This window comes from Neurospora tetraspora (assembly GCF_033439725.1).
Source record: "Neurospora tetraspora strain CBS 560.94 chromosome Unknown B0H65scaffold_2, whole genome shotgun sequence".
NCBI lineage: Eukaryota > Fungi > Ascomycota > Sordariomycetes > Sordariales > Sordariaceae > Neurospora > Neurospora tetraspora.
Window position 1 is genome coordinate 5,518,596 of NW_026944384.1, and position 16,735 is coordinate 5,535,330.

At 50.8% G+C, this 16,735-nt stretch overlaps 5 protein-coding genes across 5 annotated transcripts; 2 read left to right on the forward strand and 3 right to left on the reverse strand.

The window, feature by feature from the left end:
- Positions 1-5,333: 5,333 nt before the first annotated feature.
- Positions 5,334-7,684, reverse strand: B0H65DRAFT_134874 (uncharacterized protein). The gene is made up of 4 exons (XM_062820854.1): positions 7,051-7,684; positions 6,312-6,994; positions 6,133-6,237; positions 5,334-6,062 (listed from the first exon to the last, which is right to left on the reverse strand). Exons 1-4 carry the CDS (start codon positions 7,416-7,418, stop codon positions 5,683-5,685), a joined length of 1,536 nt encoding a protein of 511 aa, XP_062685086.1. The 5' UTR covers positions 7,419-7,684; the 3' UTR covers positions 5,334-5,682.
- A 596-nt stretch (positions 7,685-8,280) lies between these two features.
- Positions 8,281-9,017, forward strand: B0H65DRAFT_546801 (cytochrome b5; the record flags this gene model as incomplete). The annotated part of the gene is made up of 4 exons (XM_062829465.1): positions 8,281-8,371; positions 8,464-8,544; positions 8,683-8,860; positions 9,008-9,017. 4 exons carry the CDS (start codon positions 8,281-8,283, stop codon positions 9,015-9,017), a joined length of 360 nt encoding a protein of 119 aa, XP_062685087.1.
- A 1,721-nt stretch (positions 9,018-10,738) lies between these two features.
- Positions 10,739-12,356, reverse strand: B0H65DRAFT_546802 (uncharacterized protein; the record flags this gene model as incomplete). Its single annotated transcript, XM_062829466.1, has 2 exons — positions 10,739-11,120; positions 12,277-12,356. 2 exons carry the CDS (start codon positions 12,354-12,356, stop codon positions 10,739-10,741), a joined length of 462 nt encoding a protein of 153 aa, XP_062685088.1.
- B0H65DRAFT_134993 (uncharacterized protein) lies at positions 12,230-13,409 on the reverse strand. Its single transcript, XM_062820856.1, has one exon. It carries the CDS (start codon positions 13,051-13,053, stop codon positions 12,442-12,444), a length of 612 nt encoding a protein of 203 aa, XP_062685089.1. The 5' UTR covers positions 13,054-13,409; the 3' UTR covers positions 12,230-12,441.
- Positions 13,410-13,585: 176 nt separating this feature from the next.
- Positions 13,586-16,503, forward strand: B0H65DRAFT_569190 (uncharacterized protein; the record flags this gene model as incomplete). The annotated part of the gene is made up of 3 exons (XM_062830412.1): positions 13,586-14,224; positions 14,279-14,703; positions 14,763-16,503. Exons 1-3 carry the CDS (start codon positions 13,673-13,675, stop codon positions 16,501-16,503), a joined length of 2,718 nt encoding a protein of 905 aa, XP_062685090.1. The 5' UTR covers positions 13,586-13,672.
- Between the last annotated feature and the right edge of the window lie 232 nt (positions 16,504-16,735).

Genomic DNA, 16,735 nt, shown 5'->3' on the forward strand with positions numbered 1-16,735 from the left:
GTGCCGGGCAGCCAATTACCCATGCAGATGGCCCCGTTGAAAGCAGTGACAGCAAGGCAAGACAATGCGCCCAGCCATCTCGCCTTACAAGGTCCTCAGGAAACCCATATGTCTGTCTTTTGAGCAGATTTTGTTGAAGAAGTCCACAATACAATTTATCCCAAGTTGAAAGCCTCAACTGGGTATTTTGGTCCAAGATGGAGATCATTCGGTGTGCACATCTGCATGCCAATATGCGGGTGGGTAGCTTTTCCGTGTAACGCGAATATGTAAGACGGCTGACAGGGGTAAACGGAGGGAACTCGCATGTACACCACTGCGGTAGACGCTTCTGGTGTACAAAGACCTCTCAAGTGCCATAAAAATGTGCATTTGGTACAGAAAGAGCTTCAATTTTGACAGTAGGCAGTGTACACACGAGTCATGGGTATCCACGTGCTAGCTTCTAAGAGGGCACGGTACGGACTTCTGAATGGCTCGATGCCACAATATCGTGCACCACAGCCACTTGCCGATTGCTTAACACCGCGTGAGTTTTGGATTCTCTACCGCCCTTGTTTTGTCCAGAACTGTCCTAGTTCTCTGGGGAAGTAGTAGACCTGTGGTGAATGCAACAGCAAGACTCCGATCATGCGCCGGTGGTCTGAGTTCGTCTTGTCTCGCCGACCAAAAAGGTAACCCGGGGTGTCGATAACCTGTTGAGAATTTGCCAATGCTTTGTGGGAACCGTCCGTTCCATATAACTTGTCAAGACTGGTACTGTGTAGTCTCGAGGATGTGAGATGAGCAACTGTAGATGTGCGGTAGTCGTTCGTGACATAGCCCTATGGATCTCAACGCTACGGCCTCCTTGCAGGGTACAAGCCCGTGCCGGACTAGGACATGGCCTCCATGCCCCTGAGCTTTTTGAGCCAAGAAGCTTCGGTAGCAGGATCGTGCTGAGATGTATCTCTGTCGGTCCTAGCCGTCGTCCGACTTGGGGTGGCCAGCTCGCCCAACCCAAGAACTCCAAGAAGAGGTGCAAGGTACCCTAAGCGAGATCTGGCAAGTGTTAAGCCTCCCCTTTTCCCTATCAGGAAGCTAAAGCATGACGTCGAGAGGTAGCCTCGAGAATAAAACGGTTGTCTTTAGTCATCCCGGGTCAATATTAACACTGGATGGATGTTCAACATCACCAAACCTGATATGTGCCCCGCTGCCGTACGGCCCTGCCGAAGACGGCCGGTTTGAGCCTCTCTGCTGTACCACACGCCCACATCGCTATATGGGTACGGGAGCCTAGGCAACTGAATTCTTCCTTCAACCAAGGACCTCCAATTTGACTGGGATGAGGTAAGGCCGGGACTTCAACGGTGAAGGCGCAAAGGGTGCGATTAGTGAACCATTCAATGGGCTTTATGGCACCCCACTGAGCCTGTCCCTGAACTACCCTCGGCTTCTTTAAACAGTGCCAAGCCCACACACTATAGGTGGCTCAGGTTGCACCTAATGAGGCAAATGCGGACACTGTGTAGAATGGTGTGAGACCATTGGGTAACTCCTCTAGGGGAGGCATGGTGGTGCTCTTTGGCGATTGACCTCACTGCAGTTCGCTGTAGATACGATTTCCGGATATCACACGTGTATCGACGGGAGTTCTCGCCTCGAACACGAGGCGTCTTCTCGGTTTCATTGCCTCCATGATCTAGCACCAAATAGCCGGGCTTCTCGCTACTTCCATGCTCAGAAAGGAAGACCGTCAACGTCCGTATGATAAGCCGACCTTATAACTTGGGTATAACTGTGACAAAGCCGGTTTGTCATGGGTCTGGGCCGATGCAGATGTGTCTTGGTGATGGTAGACATGTCCGGTCGAGGAAAATTTGCTCAGGATATCGTCGTGGTACCAGCTGCCCCACAACTTCAGCCCTACAGCGGCGACACCTCCCGGATGTGTTGAAAACAGAGCAAGGAGATCATGCTATGGAAAAGCGGTAACGTTTCCTGTGCCTCTCTGCGTGATGAATGTGTGTGATCTCATATTACCAGTGCGTCAAATGGCAATTCCGTACCGTCTTCTCATCCCGGAGTGATCCAATGATAAGTGAGAATCTTCGGTACCTCCCGGTTGCGGTGCAGCATCATGCGGTAGTACGTAGCAATAGTATTACCGGATGGTCGTTTGGGCGAGAATGAGCCGTCGGTTGTCATTGCCCAGTCCAGGGTAGCTGGTCACGTCCTTTGCTGACCAAGACCATTTCTAGAAATAAATCTGCTTAGTTGTCAAACAGTCCCGTATTCTCGCCTCTCCAAAGGATCCAGATGCAGATGCAGTCGGCTTGATAACCTAAACTCACCTAGATCCAACACTACGGGATACTGGAGGGTGTCATTTCGTTTCTGGCGGCATGCATAATCCGTGGGCGATGGGCTTCGAGACACCCACAGCTTGGCCATAGATTTCAGCTTTAGGTCCTTGCTTGGGTCAGAACCAGGAGCAGCCCCTCCATAGCAGACAAGGCCGGAACACCAGAGACTATCCAGAAGAAAGCCTCGAGTTACCGAGAACACCACGTGAATTTTCCCAACAACGGCAAACCGCTGCGGTAATCTATTCAGCGTTAGACATCCCTACCCTGGAAAGTGGTGTGGAATGGAAGTTTTGTGGAAAAAACACAGGTCGAAGGTCTGTGTAGAGTCCGTAACTGAATGTCTTTGGGCCCCTGTGGTCTAGCGGCATCCGCGGCGGGAAACCCTAGCCCCGGACACGCCAAGAACATGGGGTGTGGGCGCCCCCAACTCCCAAGAGCCACCGATGACCCCGTCTCAGGCAGCCTCGTTCTCTGTAATTCTATTCGCCAATTCTATTGATTCTCCATCTCACCCCTCCACTTAAAGGACGACACTGCGGCAGAGGTGGGCGGCCATGTGTTGTCCGCATGTCTGCGGCGGCAGCCGAGCAGCGGATCTTAGGCCGTCGTGGCCGTGTGGTTGCAGGTAAATGATTCTTTGATGTACCTTTGCTGCGTTGTTTCTGAGCCGAACTACCAAAAGCTACCAGTCCTCTCTCGGGATGCCCGAGGGGTGAGTTGAAGACCGGGCTTCAAGGGGGGAAAAGTGAGTGTGGCCTCGGAGACTCCCAGAAGCATTGGAGAAACCATTTTGCCCTCAATGACTGGAGAGGGGCCGTTCTCATTCTTGAATGGCTGGTTGCTCATGTATCCAGCATGATATTGGGTGAGGTCAGACTGTGTCTAACCGACTCCTTTGGCCGAGTGAAAGCCGACAATGGACGATGCTAGATAGGCCATCTGAAAGGCCGATCTGGCTACTGCTTCCAGACAGATTGACAGAAATGCTGCTGCCTAACTAGCTAGCATTTTCATGCACCATTGAGCCTCCGCCCCATCCATAAAGCGGGGTGAGCTTGTCCGCGATCATGGGAGATTGGTGGTCCGTGTAACGTAGGTAGCACAATGCTCTTTGTGAGTGGTGAGTTACCGAGAGGATGTCTCCGGGTTTTGTTTAACATTCGGAAAAAAGAGTAAGTTCAGAGATGAGAGAAAGCAATGACATCCAGGTCTGAGGCCAACGAGATTGACATACAGGGTTGGACCAGCCATGGAGTTGCTTGCTCTTCCGCCCAAGTACGGTGTGATTGGATGTTGGCCCGGTTGAAGCGTATTGAAAGAGGAGTGTTGTGAGTGTCAGAGTAGCTTATTTCTTTGTCCAAGTGCGCTTCTCGGGTATCGTGGCGCGTTTGAGCTATGGCGTTGGATCCAAGTAGAATGTTGCACAGCGCACAATGTTGGATGTAAGCGAGGTGACAATTGGATATGACGATGGCTGTTAAGCGAGGAACGTTTTGATGGAAGAGGAACGGTGATGTCTGTACACCTAGTGCAAGGTACATGGTCTGTTCGATGAGGAAGCTCCGCGTCTGAGAGCCCTGTTGAACCACTTGACCAGGAAGAAAACCGGCTGCCTAGACTTCATCCGTCGTATTTGAGATCTGATGCTTGACGATGAGAAAGGGTCGCTTCAGCCTGCTGGATGATTGGCGCGGCAACATGTGGCTTAAAGAGGAGAAGGACTCTTGACGTACGGCCCTCATGATAGATCACAATAGGGTTCAATGCTGATAAGGGCCGGGAAACGCCAGACTTGCAGCTAGAGGACCAACTGAGAGTCTTAATTTTAAGCTTAAGTGAAAGACGAGCATGCCGTGATCCAACTGCATGGAACAATACCCAGCCTGCCGAGTATCTTGATATGGATTATGGCTCTTTACCTGGCCGTGTGCCACAAAATTCCTTTCTGGAAGCATGGCTGCCGGAGGGCTGGGGATATCCTTTATGAAGACTCCGGTCAAAAGAGGTGCCGAAATTCGATTGGCAAACTTTGCAAGCTCTTGGTTGTAGGATATGGAAGGATGGTCCGTACATTGACCCACTACTCCGGTCCTGTTGGGCTAAGGATACTCTAACGGCGCAAGCCAACGGGGAGTCAACGCGGCGTTGGTGCGATGGGAAGAAGCACCTCTTTCAAACTGTTCGTGACCACCGCCAGACGCAGAGAATCCCATACGTATCCGAGTTCCGGCCATGTTGCGTAATTCGAGCTCGATGATGTGCGAGTGATAGCAACCTATCTTCTCAGGCACTTCACATGACTGTAATTCTTCAAAAAGGTTGTCCCTGTTGGGCCGGGGTGACACACTCGTCGCATTGGAGGGGATGTGACCAGCACTTCGGGAGAAGTCTAGATGTCCGTCCAATGGAGGGAACGAAAAGAGAACCACCGGCAAGCGGATATTCGGGAGTGAATCCTCGGGGGTTGGAGAGGCTGCCGATGTCACACATATCCATATCATGCGGGCTGCTCTAGGCACCTTGAAAGGCCAAATGCGATCAGAGCTTGTGACGATGCTGCCCTGGACGTAAACGGCTCGGTAAAAGCAAGCCACAGCCAGGAATTCAAAGTCGAGATGGCGCTGAAATATCATGGCGAATGTTCTGAGGCATCCATCACTTTCACGATTCGTCTTGCAAATGTCCGATCACCGAATAACTCCGATGTATAGACACGAAATGGGTGAGTTTGATGATTTGCCTTTCCGAGTTCGTCAACTGGTACATAGTGAGTGATACTGGGGTCAGACGCTCGGCACGCACACCCTATGTGTGCTAGTTTGTATTCCATTGAGTTTCCCACCATTGGAGGGCTGCATCCGGAGGACGCCACTGATCCTACCCTACTCACAACCCAACATGTGAACTGGCTCATGCCTTGGGAACATAGCGGTGAAGCTAACAATTGTCGAGGAATGGCGCATCGAAAAAAAATTGGATTTTCGGCTGGCGATAGCGGGTAACTTGCCAGACAACTTCACCATGTACAGTTTTGAGATGTAGATCCGACGCGCCTACTCCAGCACCACGGAAACCTGGTCCTTGATGAAATGAAGGTTTTGAACTCGGCATAACGGATATGCCATGATCGCATATCTCAAAAACTTCTTCCGATCCGATTATCCTAGCCAAAAGGTAGGTGCAGGTGCCATGGGAATGAGATGTGATGGGTATCTCCGTGGGATATCAGTGCGGCAACGTTTGCGACGTAAGTTCCCTGACATCAACCAGCTGGTAAAGACGCTGATCCTCTTTTGCAGTTGAACAGAGGCACACTGAATCAATGGCTCCGCTACGACGAGTTCGACAGCGCCCGCAAGCCCTCCTCGGCTTGGGTCACGCCCTCTTCGAACTCGAGGCTTCTGCTCCTCTCAATGGCCTTTTCGAACAAACGACGAGCCTCAGCGACATTGCCGGTCAGACGAGCAATGCTGGCAAGGTTGCACAGTGAGGTAGCGCAAGCTTGATCGCATTCAGGGGTCCGCTCATCACCCTTTGGCTCCTTGGCGTGTTGTCGAGCATTATTTGCCCAGCGCTTTGCTGCCTCGAGATACGCGGTTCTTTTCTGGGCTGGTGTCGCGGAAGCCACTTCTTCACCCATCAGCGTATCGACTTCGCTTTGACCAGCGGGCAGGACAGGGTGCTGCGCAAAGCAAATGGCAATGTTGTTCACTGAAAGAAGTTGTCAGCTTGGTTGTTCGCGAATATCCGCCAACGAGGATAATGCGTGGTGGAAACTTACTGAGAGTGGCGCTGTGGCATTGGTGTTGAGACAACCGAAGAGCCTGAAAAAAGAGCGGCAGAGCCAGATGGAATTGCGACTTGGCCTCGTAGCTATGTCCCAGAGCTACAATGTTCAACGTTAGCGGATTGTGGGCCGATTGAGACTGTGAGACTAGGCGGAAAACTGGGAACACTCACCTTCTAAGGCACCGCCAATTTCCTCCGAACTCATCCATTTGCCTTCTCCCTCCTTGAGGCCCTCAACGGTCCGTCTACGGAGCTCGTTGAGAGCAGTTTCGACGGCCCAAATCAGGCGTTCGTGGGCCTCCTCGGGCCTAGCAAGATAGAAGGAGTAGAGGTTGGCAAGCTTGACATTGATTCCAATAGCCTTGCCAAGAATGCGAGTCCGTCTGCCCCAGATGGTCTCGGGAGTTTCCTCCTGCTCGGGCTTTTTAGCGGCGGCAGACTGGCCAGCTGGTTCCTGGGGTACCACAGGAGGTAATAGTGATGGCGGGATCTTTCCTCCTTCTTTGACGCTCTTCTCCATGAGGTCGACCCAGCGCTTGCAGTCGTTCGAAAGATTCTCCAGCACCTTGACCGCGTTGTCGTAGCTCCCAATTTTCTCGAGCCAAGCCGCAAGCTCGATCTTGATGCCCATGACTTCATCAGAGAAGGTGTCGAGGTGGAGTTCATCACACAGCTCAAGAGCCTGCTTCCAGTACTTGAGGGCCATCTGCTGATCGGGATTGTAGTTGCTGTAGTACAATGCCCGGCGCAGAGCTTTGGCAATGGGAGGAGGGTATTTGGTGAACTGCTCTGAGTAGAAGTAGGTGAAGTAAAGCCGAACGATATACACCATGACAACAGCAAGTGCAGCAAGCCTGGATGACTGTTAGCATCTTGACGAGTACAGGAAATGGCTCATGTATATACGTACAAGACAAGAGCAAAGATTAGCTCTTCGGGGTTCTGACGAAGCATAGTCTTGAAGGTACCATTTCGAAAATTCCTCTTGAGACCACGGAGGTTTTCCATAGCAGCCCCAAGTATGAGACGAGGGATCTGCGAAAGGGGAACGGGTTGGGGCTGAGGCGAGAACTTCTTGTTGGTGTTGTTCTTGTCTACCAACGTCCTCGATGTTGTTTGAAGGGACCGACATTGTGGAGAAGTCACGGAGCGATGGGCGACGAGAGGGCGAACATTGTGTATTTGGCCGCGCCTGATGAGCTCAAGACGAAGGAGAAGAGGGGATCCAGATGGTGTACCGCGAAGGGATCCAGAAGCGGAAAGACGTGCGAGGGACATGGCCGCGGTTCTTCAAAGGTAGAGGTAGATAAAGGGCAGTGGGAGTCCTCGAGTTCCTTGGGCGCTGACTGAAGCAGCGAAATTCAAATGCGAGATGAGGAGCTCAATGGAGCTATGAAAATGACAATTGAAGCATCAACCAAAGTACAAGATGGCGACCAGAGAAATTTGAAGTCGCTTGGAGCAATCCAAAATCCTCATGCGCAGATTGGTCGAGATGTTGGACGTCGTCTTTTTCGAGGTGACGTTGAAAAAGATGGATGTCGTTTGAAGCTCTGGGGAGCTAATCCCAGCCAGTCCAAGCTCGAGCTTGGCGACTTGGCGCGGACGTGGACTTTCCCCCGCAGTGCGGTAATGGGGGGGGGGGGCTCAGGGGTGTCCACCCTCTCCAACAGCCGTCGCCAACTGCAAGTCATTCTCCAACCCCTGTCCCTGCCTGCTCGTTCCTGCCGTTCCGAGGTTCACGAACCCCCCCGGTCCGCCCGCGGCGTTCCAGGCTTGGCGCTTGTGGCCGAGTTCAGTTGACGCCGTCACCAAGAACCGGACCTAATTGCGTGCAAGTGAGATTCAGATTGCTCTTTCCAAGATTCAACACCAGCGTCACACACAATCGTTAATTTCTTGCCATTTCTTCATACTCTGCATCTACGTTTTCACAGGTATGGTCCACTTGAAATTTCCGGATGGCATGAGCAGCTCAGGGCAATGATCGCAATTGCCTGTTCCTGTGCACGGGATTATCATGCCTTCCGGTTGACTCCTGCCTTGTTGTGAATGATTACAAGATGGGCTATGGGGCTTTTAGAGACATGACGCTGACGAAGAGATCCAGTAATAAAGATTTTACATTTACATCCTCACAATGTCCGGAAAGTTTGAGCCCAAGGTTCCTGTTCAGTTGAACCCTCCCAAGGACGACCCCATTTCCGTTGAGGAGTTGGCCAAGGCGAACGGTAAGACTTCACTCATCAACCCGGCCGTAGAGGTTCTCTTCAACTTTTTTTTCTCAGACAATCCATGGCACTAACAACACTCTTCACCTCAGGTGCTGATGACGGAAAGTGCTATGTTGCCATCAAGGGTATCGTCTACGACGTAACAGGCAACAAGGTGTACCAGCCTGGAGGTTCCTACCACGGCAAGTTTTGACGTCTTCTTTCGTCCCCCTTTGAGGTTTCGGTGCCACCTCATCACGACATATCTCTCTGTGCCTAAGGCAAACAACATCATTGCTGGCTCATCGCTAAACCCTGTCGTGCTCCAGTGTTCGCTGGCAAGGACGCCTCGCGCGCTCTCGCCAAGACTTCGACCAAGGCCGAGGATATCAGCCCAGACTGGCAAGATCTCGACGACAAGGAAAAGTCGACTCTTAACGACTGGATCACCTTCTTCTCCAAGCGCTACAATGTAGTAGGCAAGGTCGAGGGGGCTACCAACATGGAGTAAGGATTATGTCTGGATGCGTTAACACATGTTTCGGCTTTGCTCAAGTCATCCTTCTCTCAAAGTGTCATATTCTTACCGGCCAGCAATATTAGCTCGATACCCTCTTCAGGCTGTCCTGATTCAAAACTGTGAACTACCTCCAGTTACACGTAAAGACTCGGCTTTTTCAATTTATTACTCACACTAGGTCAATCGGCAACCACCCCAAGACGCAGGACAAAGACTCTGGCGCTTTTCACCTTCCAACTTTCGCTATTCGCAGTCTTCGCCCGCGGCCTACCTCCTATCAAAAAGAATCGCGGGGACCGCCGCCATCCGTTCCGCACAGCCTACAACTCTCCCATGGACGCCATCACAACACTGGACACAAAAATTCACATGTTTGATACCATGATGGGTCGCTCAGTTCAGTTTGTGCTACCATTTGTTTATTCAATCCTATCCAGTCAAACTCCCACACCGCATCCCAAGTTGCTTCTTTCTGCTACAGTCGCTGATCAACGTTGAGTCCCATCTCCCGCGCGCGTCCTTGCATGAACAAATTAGTTTCCCGTCTCGTGGTGCCACGCCGAGCCGGGAACTAGTGGTGGACGCAAAAATTTCCCGCTGTCAAAATCCTGGTGCAGGCCACAGGTGTGCCCTTCCGGCGTTTCGTGTGTCACCAGCTTTTGCTTTTCCCATGGCTTTGCGGTAGCAGGCGGTTCCATTTTGCTTTCACACCTCACACACACCGCATTCTTTTGTGGAAATATTCTCCGGTCGTGGTTCGAGTCTTCTAAGGCGGACGGATAAAGCCAGTCTGACCTGTCTTCCGTTTCCTAACATACCTTCAACATTTCCTATGCTTCATTGGTGCAGCGTCGGTCCCTCTGATAAAGGAAGCGAAAAGGGACTCTAATGTCTTGCAACTTCAAAACACCACATATCATGAATTGAACACGGCCTCCTGTCGAGCAAGCAGTCGTATGACCGACCAACGGCCGGGGTGTTCAATGCACCCACCCAGAGCATGGCGCTGTAATGTACTGTACTTCCAACACCACAAGACTGATCCTGTGTAGCAAGAAATTCTTCGACACAGACTAAATATCATCAAGATTGACTTCATTTCCACCCCAACTACATGGACATATCACTCCCCATTTTTAACCTAGACAAGCGTAGTGTTTCTCTCTTCTCCCTTCTCCCTTCTCTCTCGCATCATCAATGGCCTTAACAAGGAAATTATCCGGTTCAAGGTAGCAGATACGGGAAACTCTTTTCATATATACAATCACGTCACACAAAGCCGCAACTCCTGGCCTGGTCGCACAGGACAGACCGGAGCTGTAATATCAACATTCTGGGGGCTTCCATTTCTTCTGACGTCCTCTCAACGCCTTAAAAAGATTTCGGAAAATCTTATTTCCCTCACGTTCTCCCCTGGCTTATTTTTCCTGACAAGACATCTAATTAACGGATTTTACGTCGCTGCCGCATAACCCTGAACTTCGCTGAGTCAACAAAGTTCTGCTCGTTCCATTCCCCTAATCCTAGAACCCTTATTGTAAAGTGTCTGGTAGGGCTCTGATATCTGCGTCCCTCTATTTCCTGGATGTTAGTCCATCATGATTAGCCCATTCGTATCGATCACACGCACTGGACATGCCGGATTCTTTCTTTCTCTTGTGCCACCCAATTTTATTCTTCTATGACTACAAATTGTTCATAAATCCCCTTCTATCAGTGATCCTCCATTGACAGCCCAAAACGGTGTATCTCATGTCAACGATCATCGCAATGGCATTCCTCATAACTAAACATCTCTCATGTCCCCTTCCCCTTTCCCCCTTCAACGTTTTTACCACTCACAATACTTAGCCACCCCAACCAACCTAATACTGCTGCTGATATTGCCCCTGATACCCCTGCTGCCCTTGTCCTTGCTGCCCATGTCCCTGCTCTTGTCCCATGTGCATACCTTGTGCCGCTGCCGCCGCTGCCGCCTGAGCCCTGTTCACACACTCGCTGCACGGATACGTCTGGTCCCACACGTCCCGGAGCTTCTTGACGTAGTGGCACTCTTTGTATGGGTCGTTGCGGGCGCGGTGGCAGTAGGCTTTGAGGCGGAAGGTGGAGTGTCCGCAGGTGAAGACGAATTCGTCGAAATCGCACATTTTTGTTTGGGGGTGGGGTTGAGCGGTTGTGGTGATGGAGGTAGCGGTGGTAGTGGTGGTAGAGTGGTTTGCCTGGCTGGGGGCAATGATTAGCTTTAGTCTGTTGTGAAGTGTCTAGCTGGCTTTTTTTTTGGGGGGGGGGGGGGGGGGGGGGGGCGCGTTGTTTGAGTTACCTGTTGTATGTAATGCCTGCGCCTGTGAAGTATCGTCGTTGGTTGTGGGGGTTATGTTGATCTTGAGGTTAGGATTCGAATAGCTTGGGAACTGAAAGTATTCAGGTGATAGGAGTGTTTCGAGTTTATGGGGCGTCTGGAATCCTAGCAGGAATCATTGATCTGGAGGTTTAATGTGTGCTGATAGAACTGATCAGAATTTTCAAAGGTGAACACCACGGGGGACCTTTATACTCAGATTCGGCAGGCCTTCTCTACAGACCTGGGAACAATCTGGCAAGCCGCCAGAATTGAGGTAATCATGGCCTTGTGCACAACGTGCGCAGTGTATATCGAACGTGGAGACAAACATCTCTGTGCGCACATTCTCCTTGGTCACAGAACAATTGTTGCTCATGCCAGGTCATGAGCAGCCAGGCAGCGTGGATCTGTGATGTTGGTGGTTGAATAGAGAAAAGAAGAAAGGAGGATTTATCGAGTATGGCCAGCCCGTGGGTGATAGATCATATCTTTGCCTTGTTGTTGTCAAGCTGGATGTCATGACAACACGGCATAGCCCTTGGTGTGGCTTGTCGACAATGGCGCTTGTTCAATGATAGTGCGTTGCAAGACGACAGCCCGGGCGGCATAGCATTATTCTCTGCAAGCGAGAAGCAAATCGCGTCTTACAAAACAGTAGTCAACGCCTGCAGCTGTACAAGACAAACAATTGTTTGGTACGTGGGGGTTGAAACAGCTTCCCGAAATGTCAAGATACGTTCTCAGATTCGAGTGTCCAGTTGAGATTGGTGCATGTCGTTGGTTCTTTGAGCGATCTGAGGCCATGACATGCGAGACATGACCACAAATACGAACGAATTTTTGCCATTAGCGGAAGATCGAGCGTTCATAGCAAAGGATACGGTCGGTTAGTCGTACTTCAGCCCCTTCGGCCCTGGTATCAACCAGTAAGAGAATAACCACGTCGCCCAAGTTGTCCCGTATCTCTTACGACTGCCCGTTTATGTGCTCAAAGACCGACCACCACGTCTGCCAACTGCTTTGGTACATAAGGCTCGCACTCGGAACCATCGTATAGCATACCCGGTGACAGCCCTGTCCGCCGGCCCGTTGCGGTTGGCGTTTGGGAAGATCGTGGACAAGCCACCGGGACCGAGAACCATGGTGTGGATGCCAGGATGCCCTAAGATGAGCAAACAAGCCTGTTGCAGCCAATCCTTGAAGGGTAAATTGGGTGCACTCGAGTGACTACGCTTCTGATTTGTACGTCACTTGCGTGAAGCTGTGTGCTGAGACCTCCGGGGGTCTTCCGAGAATGCTCGAGCTGACGGCGTTTCCACAGACCGGGCAGCTGGTGTCCCCGTTGACCGGCGGCAGGGTGGTAGCAAACATTGTCTGAGAGTAGTTTGGTGATGAGTCCCCTTCTGGAAGAGGAAGTCTGGGACTTACGGGTTGTGGTTTGGGGTCTGGTGTGCAGTAGGTCTGACAGCTGGTCCAGGTTGCACAGCAGTAGCTTGGTGAATATCGTCCAATTCGAGGTCGGAGACGAAGAAGCCAATGCAAGTATCCGTCTCGAAGAAAGAAATCCGACGTGCCCTGTTCCCAGCACCTGCATAGATAGCTTGTGATGCCAGAGCTGTCCGTCACGAAAGTGGCTTGCTGGCTCGCGTGAACTTGTGGCCTGGTTCTTGATCCTTGGTTGAAGAGGCTGAACAAGGACAATATCATAACCTGATGGGCGTTCTCATCATCTCTGGCGTCGTTTGCCAAGGAAATCAACTTTCCTGATGACAGGCAGGGAAACAAGTCGTGGTTCGTAGCGGTCGAGAAGAAAACAATCATCGAATTCTCAGTTCGCATAGCGTAAGCAGCATGTCGCGGGGGTAACGGATGGTACGAGCGTGCATGAGATGACGCCAAGATAGGATGCGCCGTAGATGCGCAGAGCGGAGTCGAGATCGTCGCTTTGCTGTGAACTGTGGTGAAATAAGTAAGGTTCGACAAGCAGATGAAGAAGGAACTGCGAGGATCGAGCTTTCGTAAATATTCGTGTATTGCTTCTCCAGCTCTTGTCCAAAGAAAATGAAAAACACCTAACAGAAGTCTCCGGAGCCGAGTTGGTTGGCGTCGAGATGAGGTGGGACGGGATTGAGTTATTCCGGGTCAGGCATCTGTCAGGTTACGGTGTCCATTCGGGTTGCGTTCAAGCCAGCTTGGTCCAATTAGGATTCGAGCCACTCATTGCTCGACATTCTCACCAACCCCGGGCCTTCCTCTCAAATTGGAAATGGCCTTGGCCGCGCTGGTCAGGCAGGCGCTAACCCCGCAGCCCAACATCAATCATACGGTGGCATCATGATCTCACCTTCCCCAGCTTCAACCAAGATCCAACCCCCACTCATTGTCGCTCTGCTCCTGAGCCATTATCAGCCGCAACTGGAAATTGCTTGATAGATGGCTTGCTCACTCAAACAGCAAAATGGAAGGCGACAAGAAGCGCTCCTTCCGCCTGCATGAGCGGCCAAGGTCTCTGCTTTCCAAATTGTTCAAGCGAAGTGAAAGCAATCGGTCGAAATCCTCTGCAGGGACTTCTTCTTCGCTGCCCCTTTCTCTCGAAGAGACACGAGCGGACAAAGTCGGTTTGCCCCAGAGCAGTAACGATACCTCGAAGTCAGCAGCGGCGGCACCAGACGACTCTATCCCCGATGTATCTGGCCATTCCATGTGGGAAGATGCCATCGCCAAGGTCGTGAACTCGAATGAGGATCCCAAATTGGTCGCAATTGTGAAGGAGTTAAACACCGCAAGTGCTCTTTCGCCCAATGACACCGTTAGTACCATAGCGACAATGGTCAAACGAGATTTGGAGCGGGAAGTCGAAAGCCAACGTTCAGCACAAGGCTTTGTCAGAGAATCCGTTGAGCAGACTGTGTCCATCATCAACAAGTTCCTAGCAGTTGGAGACGTTGCTGCCAGCTTTGATCCCGTTCACGCTGCTCTTCCCTGGGCTGCCGTTCGCTTTGTGCTTGTTGTGAGTTTTCTCCCTTGTCCCTTCTCCGTCGTACGTTTGTGTTGACCAACCAAGGCGTTGGTTTCATACAGAGAGCTCAAGAGCCAGCTACTTGGCGGCATCGCAGCCACGACCTCACTTGTTTTACAATGTGAATCGTATCGGACTTTGTATATGGATCCCGAACCAGCTCTCCGCCCCCCAGAGTACGCCCTCTCCGAGCTGAAGGGCTGCATCACCGAGGCATACTATAATTCGTTGATGTTGCTCAGCTTTGCCGTTTGCTATCTACGGGATCCAGCTAGGCATCTTAAGGCCGTGTTTAAGCTCGAAGACATGGAAGGTCACGTCAAGAATGTTTTGGATAGGGGTAGAGAGCTGGATCATGCCGCCAACTTATGCGAAAGGTATTGCAACCTTGAGAGCAGGGGCAGAATTGCGCTGCTTCATGAGATTGCTCAAAGCTCGTATGAGACTCTTGAGGTGTTGCGAGGCCAAAGGTATGTTATTTATCGGCGCAAACTAGCAAGGCAAAGCTAACGAAAAAAAAAATATCTAGATCCCTTCTTCTTGACATTCATCAGGAGCTGGTACTTTCAAAGTTGCGCATCGCGAAAACCGCTGCATTCGATCACTTTGACAGAAACTCTGAACCGGAATGCCATCCAGAGACAAGAGCCGCCCTTTTGCGGGACATGATGCGCTGGGTGTGGGACCGCGAGGGCGACTCTATCTTTTGGCTCCAAGGCATGGCGGGCACTGGCAAGTCAACATTATCCCGAACATTCGCTCGCAAACTCCAGAAGAAGGGATTGCTTGGCGCTAGCTTCTTTTTCAAGAGAGGTGATGGCGACCGCGGAATGGCAAGGATGTTCTTTCCTACCATTGCTTCTCAGCTTGCCATGCAATTACCCGCTTTGGCTCGGTCCTTGAAATCTGCCCTCGAAAGAGAGCCTGATGTTGGCGAGAAGTCAATGGAAGTGCAGTTTGAGAAACTTATACTCCAGCCTTTGCAGGGCATCACAGTTGGCCGTTCAAAATTTACAGCCTTCATAATCATCATTGACGCTCTCGATGAGTGTGACCCCGAATCCGATGCCACAACTATCATACGTCTCCTTCCTCGGCTAAAGCAATTACCATTTGTTCAACTCAAATTCTTTGTCACGAGTCGGCCGGAGTTTCCCATTCTACTGGAATTTGATAAAATCAAAGGGACATACGAGCAGCTGGTGTTGCACCATGTAAAGGAAGACATCATGACACATGACTTGAAAGTTTACTTTGAGTCTGAACTCGGAAGGATCAGGGATGACTACAATAGGCTACAGTCACCAGATGATCAGTTACTCTCGGACTGGCCAGGACAGCGCAGGATTGAACTTCTGGTTCAGCTTGCCGTCCCGCTGTTCATCTTTGCAAAGACAGTTTGTCTGTTCATTGCAAATTATGCCTACAGTGATCCAGAAGAGCAGCTTCAAAGGGTTCTGGAGGTTCAGAAGGTGGACCATGCTTCTCAGCTTCACCGAACCTACCTTTTCGTCCTTAACCGCCTTCTCTTGAAGCGTTCCGACTTTGGACTCGTAGAATGCGACGCAGAAGAGAAAGAGGAAATATTGGACAACTTTCGCCAGATTGTTGGTTCGTTGGTCCTCTTAGAATATCCTCTCTCTGTCGATTCGCTTTCTCAGTTACTGAAGATCCCGAAAAAAAACATCAGGAACATGCTCAATTTGCTTCATTCCGTCCTCGACGTCCCAGGGCTCGATAAACCGACCGCGCCGGTCAGGATCCTTCACTTATCCTTTCGAGACTTTCTTACTGATCCCAAGAATCAGACCAAGAACCCCTTTTGGGTCGACGAAATGAACGCAAACGCTGTACTGGCGACCAGATGTATGGACCTGTTAATGGAAGATGGTATCATATACGAAGGCATGCACAAAGGACCTTCGGATTATCATAACGTTGATGAAGAGTGCATCCAATTGTCTTTCAAAGTTCCTCCTGCTCTGTGGGAAGAGGTGGGCGAGTTTGAGTACCACCAGGAAATCATGGCCAAAGTACCTCCTTATATTCAATATGCATGCCTAAAATGGCCATACCATGTTAACCGCAGCGGCCCAACCACTTACAACAAACTTCAAGCTCTTGAGTTTATTGAAAAGAAGTCCAAGTCGTGGATTGACGCTCTTCTTTGCATGCGTCGACAGGACGATGCCTACAGTCTCTTGAACATGCTACTGAATAATGACAGGTTTCGTAGTGAGGTAATGTTACACAAGCTTGCAGTGGAGTAAATACTTGGTATCTTGAGTACTGACGGTCCGGTAGGAACCCAACTTACGGATTTCGCCTCTAGACATGTGCACAGAAGAATTCCAGCCATTGTTTGTGAAGCGTCTGAGTGCTCAGTGTTCTAAATGTAAAGAAAGGGAGGAGAAGTTGGTAAAAAGGCTATGGGAAGAGGAGTTTGAGAGGTTTCAGAAAGTGGTGTCTGAACGTAACAGTATATCACAGGGTCAACTTGAA

Coding starts and splice junctions, on each gene's coding strand:
- B0H65DRAFT_134993 (XM_062820856.1), bottom strand. CDS start 13,053: ATGCGAACTGAGAATTCGATGATTGTTTTCTTCTCGACCGCTACGAAC.
- B0H65DRAFT_134874 (XM_062820854.1), bottom strand. CDS start 7,418: ATGTCCCTCGCACGTCTTTCCGCTTCTGGATCCCTTCGCGGTACACCA. Junction 6,995..7,050: donor CTAATCTTTGCTCTTGTCTT/GTACGTATATAC, acceptor ACAGTCATCCAG/GCTTGCTGCACTTGCTGTTG. Junction 6,063..6,132: donor ATGCCACAGCGCCACTCTCA/GTAAGTTTCCAC, acceptor AACTTCTTTCAG/TGAACAACATTGCCATTTGC.